The following is a 14887-nucleotide window of genomic DNA, read 5'->3' on the forward strand; positions in this document are numbered from 1 at the left end:
ATTATATGAGCAACAAGGGTAGAGTTTGCTTTTCTCCTAAATTCTCTTTTCTTATGTTTTAGGCCCAGCAGAAAAGGAAACAGGTAATTAATATTTCTGCATGCACAAGCCATTATTTCTCATGTGGTGGTGTGATGTTTTTTAAAGCACTTTGTTGAGACATGATTGACAGGCAAGCTGTACATATTTAATGTATACCACTTGATGAATTTGGAGGTAAATAGCTGTGAAATGATCATTGCAATCTATCTATACCATAAACCTGTTCATCAGCTACAAAAGTTTCCTCCTGCCCTCTTTATTTATTATTATTAATATTTTATGATAAAAATATTTAACACAAGAGCTATCCTCTTAGCAATTTCTTTAAGTGTACTATATTGTTAACTATAGGCATTCTGCTGTATAGTAGGTCCCTAGAACTTATATATCTTGAATAACTTAGACTTTGTGCCCTATGAATAATACCGCTTCATGTTCTCTTCTCCCAGCCCCTGGCAGTCACTGTTCTACTCTCTGCTTCTATGAGTTTGACTCTTTTAGATTCCTCATATAAGTGGTATCCTGTATTATTATGTACTGTGATGGGGCTTATTTTACTACTAAGCCAGAAATTCCTTTTTAAGACTGAATAATATTCTATTATATGTATATACTGCGTCTTCTTCATCCATTCATCTCTCAGTGAACATTTAGGTTGCTTTCCATGAATAACGCTGCAATGAACATGGGAGAGCAGATGTCTCTTTGAGATCCTGATTTCAATTTTTTTGGTTGTATACCCAGAAGCGAGATTGCTGAATCCTTTGGAGTTCCATATTTTATTTTTACAGAAACCTCCATACTATTTTGCATAGTGGCTGCACCTAATTACATTTCTACCAATAGTATACAAGAGTTCTTTTTTCTCCACATCCTTGCCAGTACTTGCTATCTCTTGTTTTGTTTGTTTGTTTGTTTAAAATAATAGTCATCCTAACAGGTTTGAGATGATATCTCATTGTGGTTTTGATTTGCATTTCTCTGAAGATTAGTGATGTTGAGCACCTTTTCATTTATGTGTTGGCCATTTATTTGTATGTCTTTTGAGCAATGTCTGTTCAGTTTCTTGTTTCATTTTTAAGTTGGGCTATTTGGGTTTCTGCTATTGAGTTATAGGAGTTACTTAAATAGTTCAGATATGAACCCTTTCTCAATGTATGGTGTGCAAATATTGTCTCCCATTCTGTAGATTGCCTTTTCATTTTGTTGTTTCCATTGCTGTTGGTGGTGTGATGTTTTGTCATTGATGAATAGCTCTCTTTTTCTCAGGGCTTCTATTAGATCCTTTTGATTAGGAATACTGAAAATGCTTTGATTTTATCAGAATGATTGCTAATGCTTTGTAGGTAAAGTATAGGCCATTCATCTCGAAAAGTTCAGCAATATTTTTGATACAAATTTAAAGCAAAACACCTGAGGCTATATGAATGGTATGTATTATGTTTTAAGCATATCCACTAATCTTATTTGGAAGCTGTCACCGATATTTGAAGGGCTCTTACAACAAGAAAAGAGGACCATCTTCCTTTATCACTCTTGAAAATAACAGAATAAAAAGCATAAATGCTATTAAATAAAAAGTAAGCAGTTATTAACTTTGAAAGTTAGTAACTTTGAAAGTTCACAGGAATGAACAGAGGTTATGAAATCCCATCAGGAAATTGCTAGGAAAGAGTTCACTGAGTTGCTGATTTTTTTAACGTTCTATTTTTTTTTCTTGCATCCCTTATCACAATTATTCATTTAACTACATGTGCCTGTTATTATCTGTTTTTCCTCTCTATCTTCTCTTCAGCCCCATGCAGGCAGGGTCCTTACTGACTTGTTCACTGTTGTATTCCCAGCACCCACCACTGTGCCTGCTGACACAAAATAGGCACTCTGAACTTTGGAGAGAGGTAGGAGATTAGTTAGTTACATCTGAAAACAAGGGAGCGAGAGACAGGTGGTGAAACTTCCTAATCCTAGTTTTCTCATTTTGGTCAAATTTTGTATGCAATGTTATAAGCAAGTTTGCTTGGGTTGTTTTTAACTGAAGTCTTCCATTAAGGACTCTATTTCTTTTTTTTTTTTTCCTACCTTTTTCAATATTTGACCCCAGAAAGTGACAGGAACAAAACACTCAGAGCCACGAAGAGGAGAAAGAACACACCTACAATGATTGCTAAGTGCACTTTAGAGAAAAATGAATTAGAAAAAAATATGGGACTGATTATCCCCTCTTATGACGACAGCACTTTGTAATAGCAACAATCCCATGCTCTTTAGCAAACTTTTTCAAAACCTCTTAAGGCATTTTCTCCCCAACATTCCTGTTGTAAAAACAGCTTTCATCCTAGTTTACAAACAAGAAGTTCAGGGTTGTTCGTGGCTTTCCCACTGCCATAGAATAAATAACTCAGCCAGGTGGGACTGGACTTAGGTGATCCTTAACCTCCAGAAGCTACGCTTCTTCCCCTGGGAGATATGAAAGGGTCAGAGTGCTCCTTTTTTAAGCCTGGGGCAGAGGCACTGTGTAGAGTTGCCTGATCTCCTTAAAGAGAGAACAAGAGGGACTTGTCCCCTATATACCTTGCTTCCACCAAACAGAAACCTCCTCACGGTGACTTAGCAATCCATACCACTGGTCAGCCGTACAGGTCAGCAACTCTAGGAAACATACTTTTATTAAAATTAAATGCTTGTTTAGAAAAGAGAAAAAAACAGCCGGTCACAATGGCTCATGCCTGTGATTCCAGCACTTTGGGAAGCCAAGATGGGTGGATCACTTGAGGTCAGGAGTTCAAGACCAACCTGACCAACATGGTGAAACCCTGTCTCTACTAAAAATACAAAATTAGCTGGGAGTGGGGGTGCATGCCTGTAATCCCAGCTAATTGGGAGGCTGAGGCAGGAGAATCACTTGAACCTGGGAGGCAGAAATTGCAGTGAGCTGAGGTTGTGCTATTGCACTCCAGTCTGGGCAACAAGAGCAAAACTCCATATCAAAAAAAAAAAAAGAGAGAGAGAGAAATCAATGTAGTTTATGTAATTTAAATTGATTGAAGGGAAAACTAAATTTAAGAATGTTCTGAATGTTCTGAAGTAATAGAAGAGAGGGGTTTTTTAGAAATATTTTCTATTCCAGGGAGGGTATGGTGGCTCATGCCTGTGATCCCAGAACTTTGGGAGGCTGAGGCAGGAGGATGACTTGAGCCCAGGAGTTCAAGACCAGCCTGGGAAACATAGTGAGACCCCATCTCCACACACACACACACACACACACACACACAAAACTCCATTAGCCAAGTATAGTAGTGCATACCTGTAGTACCAGCTACTCATAAGACTGAGGCAGGAGGACTGCTTGAACTCAGGAGTTTAAGGCTGCAGTGAGCCATGATTGTGCCACTGCAATCCAACGTGGGTGACAGAAGGAGACCCTGTCTCAAAAAAAAAAATAATATATATATATATATAATATATATATTAAGTATATATATATATTATATATACCTATATATAAGTACATATATATTCATATATATATTAAGTATATAATATACTATATAAACGTTAAGTATATATACTAATTATATATATATAAGTAATTATATCTATATAATGATATATATATATTAAGCCTGGGGCAGAGGCACTGTGTAGAGTTGCCTGATCTCCTTAAAGAGAGAACAAGAGGGACTTGTCCCCTATATACCTTGCTTCCACCAAACAGAAACCTCCTCACGGTGACTCACCAAACAGAAACCTCCTCACGAGTAGCTGGGATTACAGGCATCTGCCACCATGCCCAGCTAATTTTATGTATTTTTAGTAGAGATGGGGGTTTCACCATGTTCGCCAGGCTGGCCTTGAACTCCTGATCTCAGGTGATCCACCCGCCTCGGCTTCTCAAAGTGCCGGGATATCAAGCATAAGCCACGGCACCTGGCCTGTCCCAAAGGCTTTCTATTTATACTGCTTCATTAGTTCCTTAAATAGCTCTACAAAATGGGTATATTATGGAGAATTCACTGAGACTTCTGGAAAAAAGCATTAACTTGCACAAGGTTCTGCTGTTGCCATTAAAACTGAACAGACATGAGATTAATACTCACGTCTCTCAGACACCAGAACCCTCTTCACATTCTTTTCACTGGCTGCCATGCCTCCAAGACTGATTCAAAGTAATGGCATTTTATGATAAACACCTCAGCTGCATCACAAAAGCCAAGAATTAATATTAATAAAAGCCACTCTTTTATTAAATAATAATGAGAATTATTTAGTAAAAAGAGAAAATGCTTATATACCAGGCAATATTCCAAGAACTTTATATGTGATGTATCAACTAATTTACCTCTTTGTTTCCCTCCACAACCCCGCCCCCCCCCCACCCCTGATGGAGTCTTGCTTCGTCACCAGTCTGGAGTGCAGTGGCGTGATCTCGGCCCACTGCAACATCTGCCTCCTGGGTAATTTTTGTATTTTTAGTAGAGCTGGGGTTTCACCATGCTTGCCAGGCTGGTCTCAAACTCCTGACCTCGTGATCCACCCACCTCGGCCACCCAAAGTTATAGGCAACTCATTTACTTCTTAAGACAATACTTTGCGTTAAATAGTATCATTATTATTACTCCTCAGAAAACTGAACCTGAGAGGTTATATAGTGTGTCTACAGTCCCATAGCTAGTAAGTGGGAGGTTCAGAGCCCACTATCTGTCTATTGATCTCTTCTTACATGCCCCGCCCTTGAAGATCTTGTCTAGTTAAATTTGCACTCGGTTAAAATCTTTTTGTTTATTTTTCCCCACATTCCTCATGATGTCAGGTGTCGAAAGTGATTAAAATGTGCAAAACTAACCCCCAGTCCAGAGATTTATCCCCCTTTCCTGCTTTATTTTCTTTTACAGCACTTACTATAATCTAACACAATGTATAGTACATTCATCCCACTTATTGTTCTGGAATGTTAGTTCCAGGAGGACAGAAGATTTTGCATTTTAACAATTTCTTATCCATAGTGCCAAGAGATGTGCCCGGCACATATTTGGTACTCAGTGAATATGTATTGGATAAACAAATGAATTTATCAGACTACATAGAGAAGAAAGAACATCCATAAACTGACAAGCTGGCTTGCAAAAAGTCATTCAAACCAATTACTGAATAATTAAAATTTAGGGCAAAAACTAACCACTGAAATAACAGGATTGGAAAAATTAAGCCGTAATTTCATGCCCTTATCACGGCAGGAAGAAGTGAGGGAAGCGCTAATGCTGGATCAGAGAAGCCAGAGGTTATAGATAGCAGTTACATGAACAATGCCCAGTAATCTAGCCTGTTTTGATTGTTTTTGTAATTCAGTGTGCTGCTTAATTGTGACTCATAGTTCTCTTCCATCATCACAGTTCTCTTCCATTGGGAATTCTTCCAATTCTCCATTGGCAGCACAAATTTGCAGAATAAAGGGATCTTAAAAATTCATAGTGGGTTAAATAAAACAAAGGACTTCCCTCTAAATGTCTTCTTTCTTTCTTGGAAATTATTTGCATGTTTCATAGAAACAGTTATTTTGAAAACTGAACATTTCTAGAAAGCAGCTCTTTTTAATCTTGGGGTTATAAAATGCTAACATTTCATTGAATTGCCTCTTTTGAGTTAAGAAATCTTTGACTTACCCTGTTAAAAAATCAACTAGTTTTCTCCTTTGCTTTAATTTTATCACTAACCTACTAGCTAAATAATAGTGAGATCTTTTTTTTTTACTTACAATCTGGCATGCAAAGATGACACTGAAACATCATGTTCCTAATTGTTTTTTAAATCATGTGCCTCGTTGATGCAAATTAGATATTATTTTAAAAGAATAATCAATTTGTTCTTTAGTTCAAAGACTTTCTTACAGACAAGAGTGCAGTTTGATAACAGTTCCTGCTGTTTCCTGAAAATTATGTAGCATATTGTGATTTAAGATATAAAAGGGGAGACTGTTCCTTAGGACTTGCCTGGACATGAGATCTTTTGCATAGACTTGGTACCTAGGCTTATGGCGAACCTAGAAATGTAGAGGTGCCCTGAACAAGAGGTAGCATGGAATGAATAAGCAAAGTCTTTGGGAGGTGAGAATTTTTCTTGGTCCTCTAGTTGCCAGGTTCCCACGTTTAACCCCCGTGTTCTTAGTGTCAGCGCCTCAGTTGAATGGGGTAGAGATGCTTTCCCACAGGCCCAGAGTGCCTACTGTCTTTGAGAAGAGAAGTTGTACTGTGGCAGTCCTTAGGTCATTAGGATATGTGTGTCATCTGGGTGGCGTTTTAATTTAACACTCCTTTGTACACGATAGCAATAAATAATAAAATATGTTCTGCTTAAGAATGTTTGTGTCTAGAGGCCATGTGTTTATAAAAAACTGCACAGTTTGTGGAAATTTTTTGTTAGTGGCGAATAATTTTTACTAATATTTCTAAGATGATATAACAGTTTTCTCTCATAAGAGTTTTATGTGGCTCCTTAGGAAGTTAATTTGAATTTTGAGTATTGTCTGTCTCCATGAGCTGAAGTTTCTAAAACCTAAATAATAGACCTGAAATTTCATGTTCCCATAGGCAACGACAATGGCAAAAGGTAATTTGTATCTTAAACCGAATCCTCACCCTAAAAAGAATTGAACAGGTAATTAAAGAATTTCCATTCAGCTTTTTGGACAGTGTGGCTTGAATAATGAGAACTTGGCCTGAAAGTAAAACCTCTGTGACCATTTCTGCTTCTAAGTCACCTGCTGATTAGGGACAAATTGTTAGATGCAAATTGTTTGCTTTAAAACAAAAACAATAACCTGTTGTCTTTTTCTTTAGAATATGTAGGAAATTATAAATTTGTTCAAGGTTTTAGTTTATAAAGCAATACATGTATGAATTGTAAAAACTCATTGCTTGAGCTATACTGATCTAGTATGTGTGATCACCTGGATAGGGACCAAATTGAAACTTAGTTTTGTGATATATATTAAAAGAAAAAAAACTCTGTGTGTGCATGATTTTTCAACTTCATATATTATTTGGAAAATATTGGTTTTCTGAGTTATCCCTATATTAGCAAGTATTATATAATATCAAAAATATCACTACTTTTAATATCACCCTTCTCATCAGAAACATCTTAAAGTATTGAGAACCTATCAAGTTTATAACAGATACAAGTTTTCTAAAATTCTCATTTTCCTCGAAGACTCTAATAATAGCATTGTGGTAACAAACACTGGTTGTTTTTCTTAAAGTGACATGTTTACCTTATTTTTTTTTTCCAGTAAATGTCTGCCAAATATCCGACTCTGAATAACTGTAGGTTGTCAGTACTCTTTTCAACCAAAAATGATTCTGTAAGTGGGGGGAGGAGAGAGGGAAGCAGTCAGTTTAGCCCTGCATGCAAATGGTCACACAAATACTTTTCCTTGAGACAGTCATTCATTGTACTTCAATATGCAAAAGTGCTTTAGGCAAACTTTCCATTTTGTCACACATACTATTTAAAAATGTATACTCTGCCAGGCGCAGTGGCTCACGCCTGTAATCCCAGTACTTTGGGAGGCCGAGGTGGGCAGATCACCTGAGGTCAGGAATTCGAGGCCTGACCAACATGGAGAAACCCTGTCTCTACTAAAAAAGTACAAACTTAGCCAGGCATGGTGGTGCATAGCTGTAGTCCCAGCTACTCGGGAGGCTGAAGCAGGAGTATCGCTTGAATCCAGGAGGCAGAGGTTGCAGTGAGTCATGATCACACCACTGTACTCCAGCCTGGGCAACAAGAGCAAAACTCCATCTCAAACAAAAAATACACACACAGACACACACACACACATACACACATACACTCAAGGGCAGAGGTTTAATCAAAGTAATATTTTTACTGTTTCATCAAGTACAACTTTATATGATACTGGCTTTTTCTTTTACTTGAGAGCATGGTGTTAAAGAATACAACGACAATTAGAATTTGCAACCACAGCTTTGATTCATGCTAAGGCAACAGTGATTTTTACGTACTATTGCTTTTGTACCATTAGTGTAAATGTCAACAGGATATAACAGGCAAAAGTATTTAGTATTATTTATGAAAGTAATTTTGATCTTGCAGATCCCTGAAAGGTTTTAGGTGGTCTTCCCAGTGGTCCATGGGCCACACACTGAGAACCACTGCTCCACTCCATCAATCAACTAGCTAAAAGATATTAACAAAAATGAGGTAACTTTCACAGTAACAACCAAATTGTAAGGTATCCAGGAATTAGCTTTGACAAAAACATGCAAAACTTTGTAGACCTCTATGAAGAATATTTTGAAACTCACAAGTCATAGAAAGTAATCTAGATAGAGATAGAGCTATTCCATGACCTAGGAGGGACAACTTAATAATATAAGATATAAATTCTGCCCCCAAATTAATCTATAAATTCATTGCAGTATCTATCAAAATTCCAGTTTTTAAAAGAACTCGATAAATTTACCTTAACATTTATTTTATATTTATTTTATTTTATTTTTATTTATTAGACAGATCTCGCTCTGTAAGCCCAGGCTGAGGGCAGTGGCGCGATCTCGCCACTGCAAGCCTCCTCCCGTCATGCCGTCTCCCTGACTCACCTCCCGGATAGCCTGACTACAGGCCCCACCACCACCACCTAGCCTAATTTTTTGTTATTTAGTAAGACGGGGTTTCACCATGTATCCAGGATGGTCTCGATCCCACCTCGTGATCCACCACCTCGGCCTCCCAAAGCTGGGATTACAGGCTTGAGCCACATGCCCCGCCACCTTACATTTAACAAGTATACTAATAACTAAATCAACTTAAAAAAAAGTGCTAGTTAAGACAAATACAAAACCATCACCAACCATGACCAGCCAACAGATAAGCATAGGGCAGATCCATGTATAAATGAGAGCCTGATACACTCATCTATAGCGAAGATGAGACAAACAGTGGTTAAGGATAACTGTTTGGGAGGTATTTGAAAGATGGCTTATAATGATACAGATGAACTCAATTCCCTCCTAATAGAAACTTGGTCTCCAGAGAGATTAGTACTAAATGCAATGAAGAAAATGCCACTATAGTAATTTAGATTTCCCTTATTGTAAATTATCACCAATGATGTCACTTTTTCACCTTCCTTTTAGATATTTTCAAGTTCTAACACTGATAAAAGAAAATGTTTTAACTTTCTTGTAAAACATGTGTGCCCCATTTTATTCATTTCTTTTTTTTTTTTTTTTTTTTTTTTTAAGACGAGTCTCGCTTTGTCGCCCCAAAAGGAGGCAGGGCCGATCTCGCTCACGCCAAGCCCGCCTTTTTTTGTTACGCCATTCCCTGCCCAGCCTCCCGAGTAGCTGCAACAGGCACCTGCCCACCTCGCCCGGCCAGTTTTTTTTGTACTTTTTTACGTAGAGACTGGGTCACCGTTACCAGGATGGTCTCGATTTCCTGACCTTTGGGGATCCCCTGTCTCCCCCTCCCAAAAGTGCTGGGATTACAGCTAGCCACGGCGCACCCGCCTCATTTCTGATAAAATAAATAAAACACTAGAACCACAATTCAGAAATACGTTAATTAATATACCAATTCCCCAAGATCGGAAAATAATACTTCAAATACTCTGCGGATCAGCCTCCTAAAAAAAGAACAAAGAAAAGAAAAAACTTTAAAAGCACACACACACACACACACACACACACAGAGACGAGCATTTATGGTAATTCTCTTCAGTTAGTTCCTTACCGCATTAATTTCCTCGCCCATGATCCTGTAACACTCTGAACCAGCTCTGTAAATCTCCTTCTTTCCTTCTAAGAGCAATGGAAACTCATCACAAGTGGCAACCCTGTTTCCAAAAGTCCAAGAAGGATGTCAGTTTGCCACACTTGACGGGTCATGTACTTTGTTTTACTTTTTTAATAGCGCAATGAATTCACAGATAAAATGCAAATCTTGAAATACACAAGGCTTCTTCCTTTTGCAAGCAATTTATAGAATGTGTCAATCTCCCAAGATTGAATTTCCAAAACCCTCCATGACTTACTCCACATGCCAACAGTACACCCAAGAGACAAGCAGCATGGCCTGCATTTGGCACCTTTGTTACTGAGTAGGTTACATGTATGAAAAATCTTTTCCAATTGTACAAAAGACAAGAGTCGAACGGCAAACTGACAGTTCTACCCTCTTTATTATCAACGGGTTGAGTACCCAAAGACTGGCACAGGATGAACTAGTTTGGCAAATTAAGAAAAGTTATTACTTTGGTAGCCATAGCAGTGACCATATAGTTCAAGCCAAAAATTAAAGCGCCTAATGAAGCTTTTTTTTTTTTTTTTTTTTTTTTTTTTTTGAGACGGATCCACCTCTGCCCCCAGGCTGGAGTGCGTGGGCCCGGATCTCAGCTCACTGCAAGCCGCTCCGGTTCCCTCACTCAGCCTCCCGAGTAGCTGGGACCACAGGCGCCACCACCTCGCCTGGCTAGTTTTTTTTGTATTTTTTAGTAGAGACGGGGTTTCACCATGTTAGCCAGGATGGTCTCGATCTCCTGACCTCGTGATCCGCCCGTCTCGGCCTCCCAAAGTGATGGGATTACAGGCTTGAACCACTGAGCCTGGCTGAAGCTTTTTAAAAGACACACACACATTAATATTTTAATCTCAGAGAGGAGCCCTTTAAAATATCGATGAGGCATCAATGCATGCACACACATTCACAGTGATTGGCAAATTTGTGATGTTAGAGCTGTAGAAATATTCGAGGTGGCACTAAGCCCAACCCTACTCTAAACCTGGTCTTTTACACTTGCCAATTGGGAGACTTTCTCTAAATCTTAGCATGCCCTGGAAGACTGATTATGTATCAAAGGAAACAAAGACATACATACAGACATCGAGATTTTTTTGACTCATTTCTCATCACTCAAGGCTGCAAATCTTTTCAAATGTTATATTTCATATTGTGGTTACTGCCTCCAAATATCTTCTCTTTCCTTCTCCTTCAGCTTGCCTTGCAGCTGGCAAGCCTCTGGAGTCCCTGTCCCCTGCCATTGCCCACTGAACAGACCATCTTCATCTTCATGCCTTGCTGTGCCCTGCCTTGCCTATATCCCCATTGTTCACAAGCAAACATTCTCCCTGAGTATGGAAAAAAGAGTTAAAGCAAGGGTCAGGCAGGAAGTGAGAGTGGAGGCGTGTTTGTGCTCCTTTTATGAATAAAACAAATGACATGGAAAGTATGTATTAAGTAAGTGCAATTTAAAAACAGGAAGGAATAGGCATGCTATTAAAGATGCTGTAGACTTTATGTTATTCAGTATTTGATTTTCAGTTTCTGAATTTGAATAACATTTAGAAAAATATGTATACAATTTGTGTATAAAGAACACACCAGGGAGGGGACTATTCATCAGTTTCAGCTATTGAATGTGTATGTGTGTATATACACGTATATTGTGTATATGACATGACTAAAGAACAGTCTTTTTTGAGACAGGGTCTCACTCTGTCACTCAGGCTGGAGTGCACTGGTGCAATCATGGCTCACTGTAGCCTCTGCCTCCCAGGTGGGCTCAAACAATCCTCCGCCCTCAGCCTCCTAAGTAGCTGGGACGCAGGCATGCACCACCATGCCTGGATTTTTTTTTATTATTATTTCTGGTAGAGATAAGGTTTTGCCACATTGCCTAGGCTAGTCTTGAACTCCTGAACTCAAACAATCCACCCACCTTGGCCTCCCAACATGCAGAGATTACAGGCGTGAGTCATGGCACCCAGCCAAGATCAATCTTTTAAAAAACGTATGGCTGAGTATAGTGGCTTATGAATGTAATCCTAACACTTTGGGAGGCTGATACAGATGAATCACTTGAGCTCAGGAATTCAAGATAAGCCTGGGAAACAAAATGAGACCCCCTCTGTATAAAAAGAAATTTAATTAGTTGTGCGTGGTGGTGCACTCCTCCAGCTACTTAGGAGGCTGAGGTGGGAGGATTGCTTGGGCCTGGGAGTTCAAGGCTGCAGTGAGACATGATCACACCACTGCACCGCAGCCTGGGTGACAGAGCAAGACCCTGTCCAAAAAATAGTTTTTTAAAAAAAGCTACTACACAATTAGCTGGCAAAATTACCACTGGAAAATTTTTAGGCTATCATTAAAATCCTATAACATAGTTATATCCAGAGCTATCCAGAGCAAACTAAGTAGAGCAAACTAAGTAGACAGCATAGAAAACTTTCTTCTCCCTCAAACCTTCATAGTCTTTGCAGCCAGTAATATTGTAGACATATTCGTCCCTGTGAGACCTTAGCTTTGCTTACTTCATAAACTTTGGGAGACCCAAGGTCTCAATGAAAAGACAACTTTCATAAAACTCAAATTGGGGTGAATGTTTCCCGCCTCTTATTAATCATGTAAGAATACAAGCCTGTGACAAATGATGAACCAAATATTAATTTTTGCTTGTGGGTTCTAGTAATCTATTCTCTGCAATTCCATCACTATCATCTCTTACTTTAAGATCTTTAGAGGAGATTATGCCTCGATATTCCACCCCAAAATAGTCTCACAGAGTCACTGACTTTTACCTCACATGTATCTGACATTTTATGGCACACCATTCATGGGTCAGCACTTACTGTTGGCTTACAGAGACTGCTCAGTTTGGATTCAGCCCAGCTGTCATTGACCTGTATACTCTAGTGGCCAGTTCTCCTTTGTTCAACAGCTGGCCATTGGCTCATAATGAATTTACCGATGTGAAAGATAATCTGGGTAAAGTAGTTAATGTGACTGTGATCACAGAACAGTTATTCCAAATCTCTATATTATTAGCATAGTTAATTCCAGGGAAATCTTAACTGCTGCTCTTACTTTAAATGGCAGGGCCATTAAATAGATTGGTCCCAAAGGAAGCCATGGAATTAGGAGGCCACAGATCTATTATTTACAGACAAATGTGGCATTAGTATTTGTGTGGATTTTAAATACCTATTGGGAGGCTATATATACCATCTGTACCATCCTGGATTAATTATTTTCATTTATATATAGGATTGCCCAAATGTGGACACTATCCTATCTGGCAATCAGTTCAGATTCTGCAGAAAAAGTCACCTTTTACCTGAAATGAGGTTTATATAAAGGTGTAGCTTGATTTCAGGGAAAGGAGGAAATAATCGAAGTTTACATAGGTCACCTCTGTTTTTAACTTTGTTTTTCATAACCACTGGTAGTTCTCGAAGTGCATTCCCTACACCAGCATCATGAGCATCACCTGGAAACCTGCTAGAAATGCAAATTCTTGGGCCTCATCCAAGACCTACTGAGAAACTTGGAGTGATGCCAAGCAGTTTGTGTTTTAGCAAGTCCTCCAGGTGATTCTGATGCATGCTGAACCTGAGAAATGGAGATCTATACTGAAGGTACTCCATTCATTGATGAAAGCCATACATAGTCCAACACTTGTGGAACCATAATATCATTTGGGTTGCAGTCAGATAAACCAGGAGAGTGTCAAAGATTCCTCATTGTCTTTCATTAGTTGACAGTGCCAGATCTTAGCGATGTCACAGATAGTGGAGCAATTATAGGCCAGTTGACCCTAAAGAACTGAAAAAGTAAGTTGAGTTTTGGGAACCACCTCACCCCCAGATTTTGAGGCAGTCTTCTTACCAAGTTATATACTATCTCCTCTAGGGTACTGAGTCCAAAAGTTCCTTAGGTGCACCTTGCCACAAGTTCTGAAAACTGGCAGACAGGTGGCAGGAACAGGAATGGGTTTTGTTTTATTATTATTTTTTTAATGGGTGAGGAAGTACCTAATTTCCCACCCTGCTATCTTGGAATAAGAAAGTACTGAGATCTGGCCAGGATTGACCGCCTGGAGCCTACTTGTCCTAGACTTTGGCACCATGTAACTTAAGATAGGTTGCTGTGGCCAGAGCTGGAGAATGGGTCAGAAAGTCTAGATAAAAACTGAGACTTTCCAACTGAGTCATCAGTCTGGACTATGCAAAGAGGAAGGACGTTGATATGAGAGTTAAGATTCAAATTAGAATAGACTGGGAATCCAGTAGAAATTCCCTGGCTAGCTAAGGTGGACTAAAGAGACTTATGGTTTATTTATTTATTTTTATTTTTATTTTTTTTATTTTGAGACAGAGTCTCACTCTGTTGCCCAGGCTGGGGTTCAGTGGCACAATCTCAGCTCACTGCAACCTTTGCCTCCCAGGTTCAAGCAATTCTTCTGCCTCAGCCTCTCAAGTGGCTGGGATTACAGGCACTTGCCACCACGCCAGGCTAATTTTTTTTTTTTTTTTTAATAGAGACGAGGTTTCACCATGTTGGCCAGGCTGACCTCAAACTCCTGACATCAGGTGATCTACGCGCCTCAGCCTCCCAAAGTGCTGGGATTACAGGCATGAGCCACCGTAGCCGGCCAGGGGATTATGGTTTATAAATGAACAGAAGGCATCTAACATTGATGAGTTACCTAAGATAGAGTATTTTCTGATCTCTGTAATTAGAACAATTTATGTGCCCATAGCATTGTGTATATGTGTGTGAGAATGTGTAATGTAATGTCGCTTTATATTTCTGCAGGGGGAACAGCTAGGGGATAAATCACTATCTCCTTTAGTGGGGAGAAGGAAAAGGAGGGATGCACTCCACCATGTCTTCACCTGGGCCTAATGGTGGATAAGTTTTGCCAGCAAGCAGTCCACAAGAGAGGAGGCTGACAGTCCTTGTTACTGGCTGACATTTGGGGTTCCAGGTAGAAGAAATTAGATGCTGTGCCTTTGGCCTAGTGTCCTTGGTCTTTACAAGCTCTCAA

General features: G+C 39.2%; 1 protein-coding gene across 1 annotated transcript in view; it reads left to right on the forward strand.

The window, feature by feature from the left end:
- The window catches only part of CADPS2 (calcium dependent secretion activator 2), a 366001-nt gene that overhangs the window by 245156 nt on the left and 105958 nt on the right, over positions 1 to 14887 (forward strand). The window contains 1 exon segment of the mRNA XM_017856925.1: positions 63 to 83. Within this exon segment, the coding sequence (XP_017712414.1) occupies positions 63 to 83 (21 nt within the window).

The sequence above is a fragment of the Rhinopithecus bieti genome, unplaced genomic scaffold (assembly GCF_001698545.2).
Source record: "Rhinopithecus bieti isolate Rb0 unplaced genomic scaffold, ASM169854v2 scaffold_42380, whole genome shotgun sequence".
Taxonomy (NCBI): Eukaryota; Metazoa; Chordata; class Mammalia; order Primates; family Cercopithecidae; genus Rhinopithecus; species Rhinopithecus bieti.